Source organism: Geospiza fortis, unplaced genomic scaffold (genome assembly GCF_000277835.1).
Source record: "Geospiza fortis unplaced genomic scaffold, GeoFor_1.0 scaffold5, whole genome shotgun sequence".
Classification (NCBI taxonomy): domain Eukaryota; kingdom Metazoa; phylum Chordata; class Aves; order Passeriformes; family Thraupidae; genus Geospiza; species Geospiza fortis.
Window position 1 is genome coordinate 621,316 of NW_005054421.1, and position 13,870 is coordinate 635,185.

General features: G+C 50.9%; 1 protein-coding gene across 1 annotated transcript in view; it reads right to left on the reverse strand.

Moving 5' to 3' along the window:
- Positions 1 to 8,795: 8,795 nt before the first annotated feature.
- TEDC1 (tubulin epsilon and delta complex 1) overlaps positions 8,796 to 13,870 on the reverse strand; it is a 71,785-nt gene continuing 66,710 nt past the window's right edge. Inside the window, exon 8 of the mRNA XM_005426703.2 lies at positions 8,796 to 10,035. Within this exon, the coding sequence (XP_005426760.1) occupies positions 9,679 to 10,035 (357 nt within the window). The 3' untranslated portion in view covers positions 8,796 to 9,678. The remainder of the gene's footprint in view (positions 10,036 to 13,870) is intronic.

Genomic DNA, 13,870 nt, shown 5'->3' on the forward strand with positions numbered 1-13,870 from the left:
TCCCTGTCCCCATCCCTGTCCCTGTCCCCATCCCTGTTCCTGTCCCCAGGGGAGCAGCAGGGCACTGCGTGCCCCCAGGGCTGGCTGCCCCACAGGGGTGGCACCTGGGGGTGACACTGACCCTCCCCATGCCCTCCCCACCCTTTCCCCTCAGCCCCCATTCCAGCCCACGCCTTTGCCCCCCAGCAGGACCCAGCTCTGTGCTCCCCCCTGCCCAGCCTGGGGCTGGGACCCCAAGCATGTCAATGGAAAGCTCCTCCTGCCCTAGCAACCTGAATTACAGCATGATATAAAGGCCTATTAAAGGCTGATTTCTAGAACAAATGCTGCCCCCGTGGCTAATCAGAAGAATATTTCCTTCATTGAGAGCCAAAATTAATATTGCTGTTTGGCAGCTGCAATGATGCCAAGCAAATAACTCGCAGTTGAGCTTTATTGTGCTGATGCCTTTGGTTGCTGGCCTTGGCCTCGAGAGGGTGGCAGCAGAAATGGGGGAATACAAATGGAAACCTCTACAAGGCTGAAATAAATGCATGCCCTGGAGCTGCAGGGAAGCAGGGTTTAACAGGAGCATTCAGCATGCACAGCACAGGCTGGGCACGCTGCCCCGGCCCCTGTGGGGGCACCCAGCAGGCAGGACAGACACACAGCCCTGGCCAGGACAGCTGCCCGGCCCCCGGGCCGCCTGGGCCCTCACTGGGGGCTTTACTGTGTATTTTCATTTTTAAAAGGGGTTTGGGAAGCGAGAAGGCACTGTGTCAACACCATTAATCAAGGGTGCTAGCATGGTCTCCTTGCCAGTGGTTAGCATTAAAAAATACATATTAGCATTTTTAATATTAATCAGTGTAAACAAGAAAGATACTTCTATAAAAATTAATTAGAAAGCTCCTTTCCTTAGAGGACACTGATGAATTAATATCACACCTCAGGGCTGCGCAGCGTTCTTCCCGAGTGAACCTCTCAGGCTCCTGCTTCTCCCAGCCCTCCCACAAGCCAAGGCTCATTCCCCCGGCTCAGGGGGTCACAGGCCAGCTCGTGCCACCACAGATGAGCTGAGCTGCAGAGCCCGTGCTCAGCCCACGGCTCTTCCCCCTGCCTGGGAGCCCATGACTTGCCATGGCATTCGTGGTGCAGCCTGGAAAAGCCATTCCAGAGGCACTGGTTGCTGTGCTTGCAGAGAACACACAGCCTTCCCTTTCAGCCCTCCCTGCCGGGGCTGCAGCAGCAGGAAGGAGCCCCAGGCTGGGACACAGCAGCTCCCACCCACACTCCAGCCAGCCTGGCTCCACAAGGAGCCCTCATGGAACAGCATCCCGGTAAAACCTCTGCCCCTGCCCTTCCCAGCCACGTCTCCCATGCCCTGTGTCCTCCTGGGGCCTGGCTGGCAGCACTGCCCTGGCACCCCTGGGCTCATGGCCCAGGAAAGCTGCAAGTGCCACGTGGAGGACAAGGGGCTGGGAGGAGGAAGCAGAGTCCTTGACTTAGCCCCACCAGGGGCTGGAGGTTTTGCCAACTGAGCAGTTGGAATGGCAGAAAATGCCAGCTTTCCCCCTTGGATTTGTGTTTGTAACACAAAGGGTGCTTGTGGCTCCTGCAGGACGGGCCCAGGGCTGGCACAGCCCTGCTCGTGCCCCACAGCCCCACTCCCTGCCCTGCTCCTCTGAGCCCTGGGCTCTTCCCACAGGATTCTCAGCTCTGCTCCCTCCAGAGCAGCTGGGGCTGCTGCAGGGCCAAGCAGGCAGCTTGTGAAACAGCCAGGCTGATTCAATGGGCTCAGATGGGAGAAAGGAGCATTAGCAGGGCCTGAGAGCCTGCTCTGGCCCTACCCCAGGAAATCCCTTGCTGCTGCTCTCTGATGCAGGCAGCCATGCTCAAATATTCCTCAGCTGTACTTGGTGCTGGATGAAAGCAGGAGCCACCACGAGAGCTCAGCTTCTGCCCAGCCCAGGCTGCTGGGGGGCCCTGCCTGTCCCCCTCCTCCTGCTGACCCTCCCAGTGCCCACAGGGGTGCCTTTGCCCTGCTGCTGCCATTCCCTTTGCTCAGGTTCAGTGTCCAGATGGACCTCAGGAGGGTTTCTGGGCAAGGCAGGGGCTCTCCAGCCCTTCAGAGGGAAGCAAACCAGCAGGAGCAGATGCAGACCCCAGGATTCCCACTGGGAAATAAGCTGGCACAGCTGCCAGGGAAGGTGACAGCTCCTTGGCTCAGTGGGACAAGGGCACCTCATGGCTGGGGGGTGATGGTGGGGCTGGCAGAGCCATCTGTGAGCACAAATTTACACCATTTGTGAGCACAAATTTACACCATTTGTGAGCACAAATCCCATCAGAGACAGAAGCTGAGGCCAGGCCACTCATCCCCAGCCTGGGCCAGGAGCTTTCCTGGGAGACTGGATGTTCACATGAGGTTGCACACCTTGTTGTCCCTGCCTCCCATTGCAGAGCAGCAGGGGAACAGAACCCTTCAGGGAGAGGACAGGGCTCTGGGTGGCTGGGACACAGGCTGGGCGTGGAGGGGCTGCAAGGACAAGGATCTTCCCAGCCTGCAGGTGAGACACCAGTGACCAGGGCTGGCTGTGAGCTGAGGAGCAGCAGCCCTGCCAGACTGCTCCATACCAACTGTTGGCTCCAGGAGGTGAAGCAGGAGGGTGAAAGAGCCCAGGCTCTCGCTGGAAGAGCTGGAAGAGGCTGGGGGTCAGAGGAGAGGGAGCAGAGCACCAGGCTGGGGTCGGAGGAGAGGGAGCAGAACACCAGGGATGTGTTCACTCCCACGGAGCTGCACCTCGCTGCCTCACACACACACACACACACACACACACGCTCACACCAACTGCCAGCAGCTCATCCTCCAGCAGGGGCTGGGGGAGGAATCCCACAGGGAACCCAGAACACTCCTGGCTGGAAATCACTGCTCACAGCAGCTCTTATTTGGAGCACAGGTTGCTTTGAGCCCTTCTTTTCCAGCAGGCTCAGCGCTGTCGGTCACTGCGGGTGCCTTCCCAAAGGGATCCTCCTGTTTTGGCTGCCAGCTCAGCCATGCTCAGTTATTTGGGGAGGAACATTTCCAGCTACACAGCGTGAGCCACAGTTATCAGCCAATTCAGTATTCATGGCCAATTCCATTTTCCTAGCGAGATGCTTGGAAAGCAAGCCCCAGTTACATCAGAGCAATGGGTTGAACGGTGCTCTCCTACAAACACCTCCGTGCTGGCCCACCAGAGCCTGCACAAGTCCTGTAAAAACTTCTCTTAAGGCTCTGCTGGAAAACAATCCATCAGCAGTCTCGGGGCTTGAGCTGCTCACAGTGGCCCCAAGATGGGTTAGAAAGTCTCTTTTCCCAGCCTGGCGCTTGAAGAAGGAGTCAGAGCTCTTCAGTTCTCGGTCTCAAGGTTGTTTATTGTTTCTTATTTAGAAAATTCTTTCTCCTGTCCCGCCAAGGTCCACTCAGCAGGACAGACAGGGTGGTGTTATCTTTTATACTAAAAACTACATGTACATTATTTACCATAACTTCCCAATACCTATCACCTGTGTTAGACAGTGAGCTTCTACTCTAAACCAATCTAAAAGTGCCAACATCACCCAGAAGATGGAGGCCAAGAAGAAGAAGGAGAAAGGCTGGACACACCCAGATTCCTCCATCTTGCCCCTTGGACCCCCATTCTAGAAACACCAAAAATCAATTTTTTCACCCCATGACAAACTAATTATTGTTCTACTTAGACTTTCGTGGTTTGCAGATCCTCATATAAGGTTGGTATTTTGCTCCATGGGTCATAATCAAGTCACAGGCATCTTGGGCTCTGTGCCAGGGTCTCTGAGCCCCCTGGCAGGGTGCTGGCAATCCAGGACAGCCAGAGGGATGTCCTGAGTTCCAACAGGCAGTGTGGTTTGAACCCTGCAGCAGCATCTCAGCATCCCAGGCTGTCTGCAGTGAAGCACCAGCAGAGGATGAAGCCAAGGCCAGGTGCTCCCAGCCCAGGAGGAGGGGCAGCTGTGATGGGGCTCCCCGTGGACAGGCTGTGCTATCACCTGGCACCAGGTGAACATGGGACAGCTCTGCTCTGCCTGACCCTCACCAGGGGTACCTGACAAGCACATGCAGCATCTGTGCCAGGTGCTGACTTAAACCTGGTCTCCTGCTTTTCCAGCACAGGCTCCTCTCTTTCCCAGCATCACTTAGTTCCCAGCTGGATCCAAACCCAAACCACTCCCTTCAGGATTCACCTACAAGGAGAACTGCTTCAAACAAAGCAGAAAGCAAACCAAACCACTGCTGCCCACCTCAAATGTTTGGACAGCATCACCACCAGCTTCTCCCACAACTGAGTTCAACAACCACCTGCACACAGTGAGACACTCACACAGCTTCCCCTGCCCACACCCTCCTGCTCTCCTGTGCTCAACTCCATCAACAATTTCAGGGCAGGTTTCTGCTTTCACAGCAAATGTACAACCAGCATGGTGGGATGGCAAAGGGCAAACCTCCTGACAGCTTCTGGCTTTGTTTTCAGCCTGTGGGGGGCTGTTTACAACACTCTACGCTTTCTGTGAAGTAATGCTTAACATTTCAGAAGCATTCAGGAGCCCATGGATGGCATGAACCGCTTGAGTCACCTTCCTCCTGTCACAGCATCTGCCACAGAGCAACCAGGCACGTGGGTGCTGCCTGTCCTGCTCTCCCAGGGCAGCCATTCCCCCTCCTGCAGCATCCTCAGCTGCTGACACAGAGCCAGGCCCCAGGGACTGAAAGGAAAATACCACAAATGCCATGGTAACCGTGTGAGGTGACAAACACCTATTTGCTCCTAGGTTATAGCACATTTACTGTAGCTGTGGTCACTCTGTTCACTTTCCTGCCCTCACTGCAGCTGGTGTTAATTCAGGGATGTTTTCTTAGGCTTCTAAGTGGTGTTTATCACTCATCAGTTCCCAGCAGTATTGGAGAGACAGCTGATGGCCCACCAAGCTCATGAGGACTGCAGAGCTGTATTCCAGATGCATTGATATGCCTCAAAAGTTGTGACCAGTCACCAAGGCATGACCAGAGCTCAGCCGCTGTGTGTCCAGCTCCTGGGGAGGTGCTGTGATTTTTAAAAAGAAAAATGATCCTCCAAAACTCTGTGTGGGAGAGCACCAAGCCTTTATAGCATCTTGTGCACTCTGTGCTGAGAAGAGAGGCAAAGGAAGAAGAGGCTGCAGTATTTTATTTGAAACCACTGCCAGCTCAGAACAGACTGCTGACCTTCACCAGGGCCTGCAGAGTAGCTGCTCTGGTTCAAACTAATTGGTACCTGAACCAAAAGGCAGGGCAGAATTGTCACCATCGTATTTTCTGAAAAATCTCTTTGCCCAGGACTTTGCTCCTGGGAAGCTGAGAAGCCTCTGAGAAAAAAATGAAAACAATAATTATCTGCTTTGCTTCTCCTGTGTTTTGCTGTTTTGGAATGTGGTTTGGACATTGTTTACCAACAGGTGATTGTTTCATTGCTTTCATGTGAATTGTTTTTACTCATTGGCCAATTGCAGCCCAGCTGTGTCGAGGCTCTGGAGACAGTCACGAGTTTTCATTATTATCTTTTAATAAATAAGATTATTATTATCTTCTGTCTGTATCCTTTCTGTATTCTTTAGTACAGTTTAGTATAGCATTCTTAATTTATATATATTTCTATCTTATTTAATATAATACAGATCACGAAATAATAAATCAGCCTTCTGAGAACATGGAGTCAGATTCACTCATTCCTCCAAACGACAAGGGACCCTGAAAATCCCAAACAGAATGGGGGCCAGCAGATCGCAACAGTGTACAGACCCACTGAGCACACCACACACACACACTACACACACTGAGCACATCACCCACACACTGCACAGACACACGGAGCACATCACACACACACGCTGCACACACTGAGCACATCACCCACACACTGCACAGACACACGGAGCACATCACACACACACGCTGCACACACTGAGCACATCACCCACACACTGCACAGACACACGGAGCACATCACACACACACGCTGCACACACTGAGCACATCACCCACACACTGCACAGACACACGGAGCACATCACACACACACGCTGCACACACTGAGCACATCACCCACACACTGCACAGACACACGGAGCACATCACACACACACGCTGCACACACTGAGCACATCACCCACACACTGCACAGACACACGGAGCACATCACACACACACGCTGCACACACTGAGCACATCACCCACACACTGCACAGACACACGGAGCACATCACACACACACGCTGCACACACTGAGCACATCACCCACACACTGCACAGACACACGGAGCACATCACACACACACGCTGCACACACTGAGCACATCACCCACACACTGCACAGACACACGGAGCACATCACACACACACGCTGCACACACTGAGCACATCACCCACACACTGCACAGACACACGGAGCACATCACACACACACGCTGCACACACTGAGCACATCACCCACACACTGCACAGACACACGGAGCACATCACACACACACGCTGCACACACTGAGCACATCACCCACACACTGCACAGACACACGGAGCACATCACACACACACGCTGCACACACTGAGCACATCACCCACACACTGCACAGACACACGGAGCACATCACACACACACGCTGCACACACTGAGCACATCACCCACACACTGCACAGACACACGGAGCACATCACACACACACGCTGCACACACTGAGCACATCACCCACACACTGCACAGACACACGGAGCACATCACACACACACGCTGCACACACTGAGCACATCACCCACACACTGCACAGACACACGGAGCACATCACACACACACGCTGCACACACTGAGCACATCACCCACACACTGCACAGACACACGGAGCACATCACACACACACGCTGCACACACTGAGCACATCACCCACACACTGCACAGACACACGGAGCACATCACACACACACGCTGCACACACTGAGCACATCACCCACACACTGCACAGACACACGGAGCACATCACACACACACGCTGCACACACTGAGCACATCACCCACACACTGCACAGACACACGGAGCACATCACACACACACGCTGCACACACTGAGCACATCACCCACACACTGCACAGACACACGGAGCACATCACACACACACGCTGCACACACTGAGCACATCACCCACACACTGCACAGACACACGGAGCACATCACACACACACGCTGCACACACTGAGCACATCACCCACACACTGCACAGACACACGGAGCACATCACACACACACGCTGCACACACTGAGCACATCACCCACACACTGCACAGACACACGGAGCACATCACACACACACGCTGCACACACTGAGCACATCACCCACACACTGCACAGACACACGGAGCACATCACACACACACGCTGCACACACTGAGCACATCACCCACACACTGCACAGACACACGGAGCACATCACACACACACGCTGCACACACTGAGCACATCACCCACACACTGCACAGACACACGGAGCACATCACACACACACGCTGCACACACTGAGCACATCACCCACACACTGCACAGACACACGGAGCACATCACACACACACGCTGCACACACTGAGCACATCACCCACACACTGCACAGACACACGGAGCACATCACACACACACGCTGCACACACTGAGCACATCACCCACACACTGCACAGACACACGGAGCACATCACACACACACGCTGCACACACTGAGCACATCACCCACACACTGCACAGACACACGGAGCACATCACACACACACGCTGCACACACTGAGCACATCACACACACATTGCATAGACACCCTGAGCACATCACACACACATTGCACAGACACACTGAGCACTGCCTTTCTCACCCTGAGGAAAAACCACTTCTCCAGGGTCAAGCAGGGCCAAGGTGCTGCCAGTTGCAGGCTCTGCTGAAGGGGCCCTTGGCTGGACAGAGGCACAGGGCACTGAGTGTGTGGTGACAAAGGGCTGACCCCAGGAAATGTCACCCCCAGGGGACTCCTGCCAGGGTCAGTGCACAGCAGGGCAATAAATCCTGGCATCCAGCCCTGAGAAGCCACAGCAGGCCATGAGCTAGATCTGCACTTGAATCTGAGGGCTCTTGCCACACTCAAGAATATTTGCCCACTCTTCTCTGCTGAGTATCCCAGGAGAAGAAAAGATCTTTTGAGGGCAGCATTTTAAATCTAAATGTGATGCAGTATGAAAATTTCCTTGTATAAAAGCTAAAGGAGGATATAAAATAGTCAAAGAGAGAGAGACTGGTGCTGCCACACTTGTTAGTTCTGGGATATACTGCTTCACTCCCATTCATTAATAATTTTCTGTGAAATCTGTCTGAATGAGCCCTCTCATGCATTAAATGTCAGCAGTCCTGGAGGCAACACCTGCCCACAGTTGTACCAGCCTGGAACAGGTGCCCTGCACCTACAGAGACGGTTTGGAAAGCAGAGTGGTGTGGATTGGCTTTTCAAAGCCATGGAGATTCTTCCAGGAGCAGCAGCCTGGGGCCACCTGCCCCAGACACGGACCTTGCCAGTCCCACAGGGTGTTTCTGCTCCAGGACTGTGTGTCACTCCCAGTGCCAGCTGCCAGCAGGAACACTGGCTGTGACTGACAGCCTTGCACAGCACACACAAACACCCTGCTCCCTGGGGCTGCTTCCCCAGACAAAAGAAATCCCACTGCTCACAGCAATTCACAAATGAAAAGCAGACAGGTTTCTTTAAATATTATTTATTCCTCAGAGTTTACAACTAGAACATAAAAATATTCCTTGGTGAAAGCAAACCAGAAGAGGGTAGGAAATTAAGGCCAAAGGAAAAGCATTTCACTGTTCCAAGGGAAGAAGCCTTCAGAGACAGAACTTGGAGACTCCTCACGCTTGGAAGTTAGGGCTGTATTTCTGTATCACAGACACTTCTGTAGCAGCTCCAGAAGTTATCCATCTCACTGGGACTCAGGACCTGATGGAATGGTTTCTAGTTTGTTCTCTTTGAGAACCCAATTACTTCAAGTGCATCACACCAGTAAATTAAATCAGTGCAGTGCTTTATTTATTATTAGGCATTTGTTTTTCTTTATTGTGACTACATTATAGCTGCCACAAATACTCTGAGCAGCTGAATTAAAACAACACACTCTTGAATATTTCCAATCCCTCTAAGCCTTGGTATTTTTCATGTTCTCCAATACTTGGATTTTTCTGACTAATGAACTCTTCCAATTGCTGGGAAATATTGAATGCAATTAGTACTTCAATGCACAGCCTCAGTGTACACCGTGCCTCACAGCTGAGCACTGTAAAGAGCCCAGGGCTCAGCAGAAGAACCAGAAATCCAGAAGATAAAAGGGAGATTTATGCACACTCCCACCAAGGCCTAATGCAGGATTTAATTGGCAGGGTTAGCAATAAAGGGGCTGCAGAGAGAGCACCGGGGTTGTGGCCCCAGCACAGCTCACAAAGCAGTAACAAGTTATGATTCCCAGGCTGCAGAATTAGAAATTCCATTTGGTTCCTCAGCTCACACTCCCCCGTGCCAGGCTGCAAAATGTGACCAAGCCACTCTATTCCTTTGCTTCTCCCAGCCCAGGTTTCTCTCTTCAAGGGGAGATACAAATCACTCCCTCCAAGCCTTCTGCAATCCCATCCAGCCTGGTCCTGCACTGCTGCTGCAGCTGCTGCAGCTCTCTCTGCAGGCTGGCCTCCCTCAGCTGCAGCTCTCTGATCACCTCTGCAGCACTGACAGCTGCAGCAGCCTCCCTGGACACACACTGGCCAAAGGCCATCTTGCTGGCAGGCTGCTTGTCCCTCAGCACCAGCCTGCACAAACCATGCCTTCTGGTTTTCTGTGGAGCACAGAGGGCTGTGAGACCTCTCAGTTTCAGTTCAGTGCTTTCCTGTGCTTTTCTAGCAGCGGCAGAGAACCTCTCCTTCTGCAGTTCTTCTCTTGTTGCCACCTGTAGAGGGAAGAAAGAGGAAGGGAAGAGCAGGGTACATTTGTGTGAAAGAAATCCTCCCCCCAGGAAACAACACCAATCATCATGTTTGGACCAGGACAAACCAAAAAGAGGAGCCAGCTGTGAGTGTAAACTAAAGCACGTGGCAGAGCAAAGTGAATGAAGCTGGGCTGTGCCTTCAGCCAGGCAGCAGCCTCAGGACCCAGAGAGCTGCCTGCAGTCACTTGTTTGCACATTCCCTGTCCAGCAGCCCCTCAGTGATGATTTACACACAAGGTCTCTGCGTGCTTCCCTCTCCCTGGGGAGGTGGTGGGCTCCAGAGCAAAACACATGCAGCAAAAAGGGAGAGCCAGCAGAGTCACCTGCATCCCTGCTGTGCTTTGAGCCACCAGGGTCTCATAACAGATCAATTGCCTCGTGAACAACAGCATTATTTTGGTTTGCAAATGTTTCCTGCACTTGGCAATGCTGAAAAGTAGGGGTGACAACTGTAAGCAAGCAATTCCTTAATTCTCAGTTCTCGTTATGGGGTAACAATTAGGAAAAGGAAAATAATGGAGCAGAGTCAAGCAGAGGCCAAGACCAAAATGAGTACCAGGCAGCACACTTTCACTGAAGACAAGGCCCAATAAAATAAAAGTTTCTCTTGTGACAGCATCACAGTCTGGATTATAAAAGCAATTGTATATACTGGGATTTTTCCAAAGCATTTGATTTAATGTTCTCCAACAATTTGATTTGAAGAACTTGCAAGATGGTAATTGCCTTGCCAATTTTACTCGTGGATTAAATATGAATTCAGTGACTCATCTCAAAATGCACTTGTCAGTGGGGAAACATCTGTAAAAGAGGCACCCTGCTAAGGCCTTCAGGGAAATGGCTCTTGGCCCAATGGGATTTTCTGTTTCTGCTATGGCAAAAAGCTGCCAAATCAACTCAGTCAAAAAGCAGCAAAGTTTCCCCCAGAGCAATGCTGCCTCTGCAACCTGCACAAATCCCAGAGCTCTCCTGAGACTTGTGCACAGTTCTGGAGTTTGTGCCTCAAAAAACCACAGGGAAACAGAGAGCAGGAGTCACAGGCAGGGCATCCAGGGACCCACAGCCCAGAAAACAAACCTTAGAATGTGAAACTTAGAGAGGTCAAAATATTCCATTCGTGGAGACACACACAGAGTTTGTTTTACTTCCTAAAAGGAAGTGGGGGAAAAAAGTGGTAAAGATCAGACTTTGCTGACAAAGCCATAAGAAGATCAAAATTCGAGTTAAGATATTCAGCTTCAGAGTAAGACACTGTTTCCTACTGTGAGGATAATGAACCATGAAATGCTTCAGTGCAGCTCCAGGGACAAAGCCTTTGGCCAAAGCTCAGCTCAGGTCAAGCTCAGTGCTAATGATACCCCTTCCAGCCTTGACATTGCTCTGCAACCCCTCCCCCTCCTGCCCGTGGGTGAAGCTGAACAACTCCTCAGGGTTTTAGATCTGCAGATCTGCATTAAGATATCTGTACCTCAGACATCACAGCTCTGACAAGTTCCCTGTAAAGTCAGGGATATTTTGGCAGCTCTCTGAAGCACCAGAGATCAGGCAGAGCTCAAAGCAGCCCCAGCTGCAAGGACAAGGGTCCTGAGGTAGTGAAGCACCTGCAGCATTTCCCCTGTGGAGCTGCAGCTGCTCAGGCTCAGAGCAGCTGCTGTCTGCGAGAAGAAAAGGAATTTTAGCCCCCAGATCAGGAGGGAAGGTTTCATTACTGAACCAAGCTGAGAAGGGGATGGCATGCAGGGGATCAGTGTGCACTCTCTGACAGTGAAACACTGCAGGTGTGACAGCTGCAGTCACAGCTGAATTCCTCCAGACACCAACTTCACCAGGGCTTCGCTCGCTCATCCCACATCTTCCTGCAGAATATCTTCAGGAGTTCTGCAGCCAAGTAATTAATCCTCTCCATAGTCTTCTGATGAGTTATTCTCACCCCTCAGCCTCGGCTTACAGAAGATTAAGAGAATCAATCAAATCAGAAAAGGAGTACATGTCTCTGAATTTTTACTAACACATTAAAGGCTTTATCGATGCAGAACCATCTGTTAAAGGAGACCTCTGTTGATTAAGGCATTTGAACAGAGAATTGCAGCTGAGAGAAGTCTATCTTTGTCCTTGTCCAAGAACCAGGGGTCCCTCTTTATCATAATGCCCAAGGAATCCCAGGGACATCTCTTGCTGTTGGCTGTAAGAATAACTGAGGTGCAATCCTCTAACACCACTTCAGAAGGAACAAAACTGAAAAAATAAATTCAGTGTTATCTGGTCTCCCCACAGCCAATGAATAAATGGGAAATGATGTTTGCACAAAGTGGATTTAACACTGGAATCCAGGATGGGAAAAATTTCCCATCAGTTACAAACAACAACATCACTCAGCAAACAGAGCCCACAAGATGTTATTTATTTTTCACATTAAACTCCAGCAGAAGCACAGTAAGGCTGTATAAAAGCATTCTTAATGAAACATAGGTTTTCATACCCTCCACCAGTCAAAACTGGAGAATTTTATTATCCATTAAACAAGGCACATGATGGAGGAGCAGCGTGCTCCTCTGAGCACTGAGTGCATCCAGCTCTGACCCACAGCAGCAGCAGGGATGGGAATTACTGCAGGCAAGCAGGAGCAGCTCTAAGGACCAGGACAGCAACCCTAGAGCCAGGGAACAGAAGTGTAACAGCACCTGCACCCAAGCATCAGAAGGACGTTGCACACGCTAGCTTCTATAAAGAGGACCACTGTTTCCTGAGATAAATTAGATAAACTTAAGAGGGGAAATTTTTTAAATTATCAATATTAAATAACATAACAAGTTCAGCAAAGCACTATTTATTTCCTATCAGCACAATCTGGAACTGCAAAGCTAACTCCAGTTCTGTTCTTGGAAGGCTCTGCAAACATATGTATGGCCACAGATACTCTTGTTGCAGTTTATAGATTTCAACTGCTAAAAATCTCCAAGGGTTACCTTCAAGCAATATCCTTTACTCTTCACATCCTGAATGCTTGTGAAAATACTCAATAATCTCCTCCTGTATGGTTAATTGATGCTCTTTAACAGCTTGCTGTCTCCCATTAGTCAGCACACAATGATTATTCTACTCTGCAAAACAATCTCAATAGACCACTTTGTATTAAACAAACATATTGTAAAAGATTAGGAGCCTCAGCATTTTGTGCCTGCCCGTTTCCATCCCACAGCTTTGCCTTTCAGCCTCAATCTACCAGCTGGAATTTGAATTCCCAATTAGGTGCGTGGTGCTGTCTGAAAACTGCTGCACATCCTCTCCAAATAAATACAACAACATGATAATCATCTTTTCACTTGTACAGAACCATCCTCATCCCAAAGGGACCCGGTGCACTTGGAGAAATTCCACTGCAAACACAGAGGGAATCAGCTGATGAAGAATCAGCATCTCCAACCTGACACATCTCCTGCTCTGCAGTGTCTTGGCTTCTCCTTCCCCAGCTCTTCATTTCAAGGCTGCTCTTTGGCACAGGACAGTGGCCAAACTGCTCTGAGAGTGCCCACATGATCTCCTTTACATAACTTCAGTCTTCAAAAGGTATTAGGAACTAAAAACTATCAGGAAAACTGTAAAAACTTAGATGTTCTAAGAAGAAGATGTTTAAACAAACCAGTGGAGTTGCAGGGAGCAGTACTGCATCTGGGACCAGACTGAGCAGGGACCACAGGGACAGCCAGCCTGGGCTGTGCTCCCCAAAGCTGCCAGGGTGCTAAGGGCTGCAGGGTGCATGGGCACAGGTCCTGCTGGCATGTCCACAAGCAGGAAT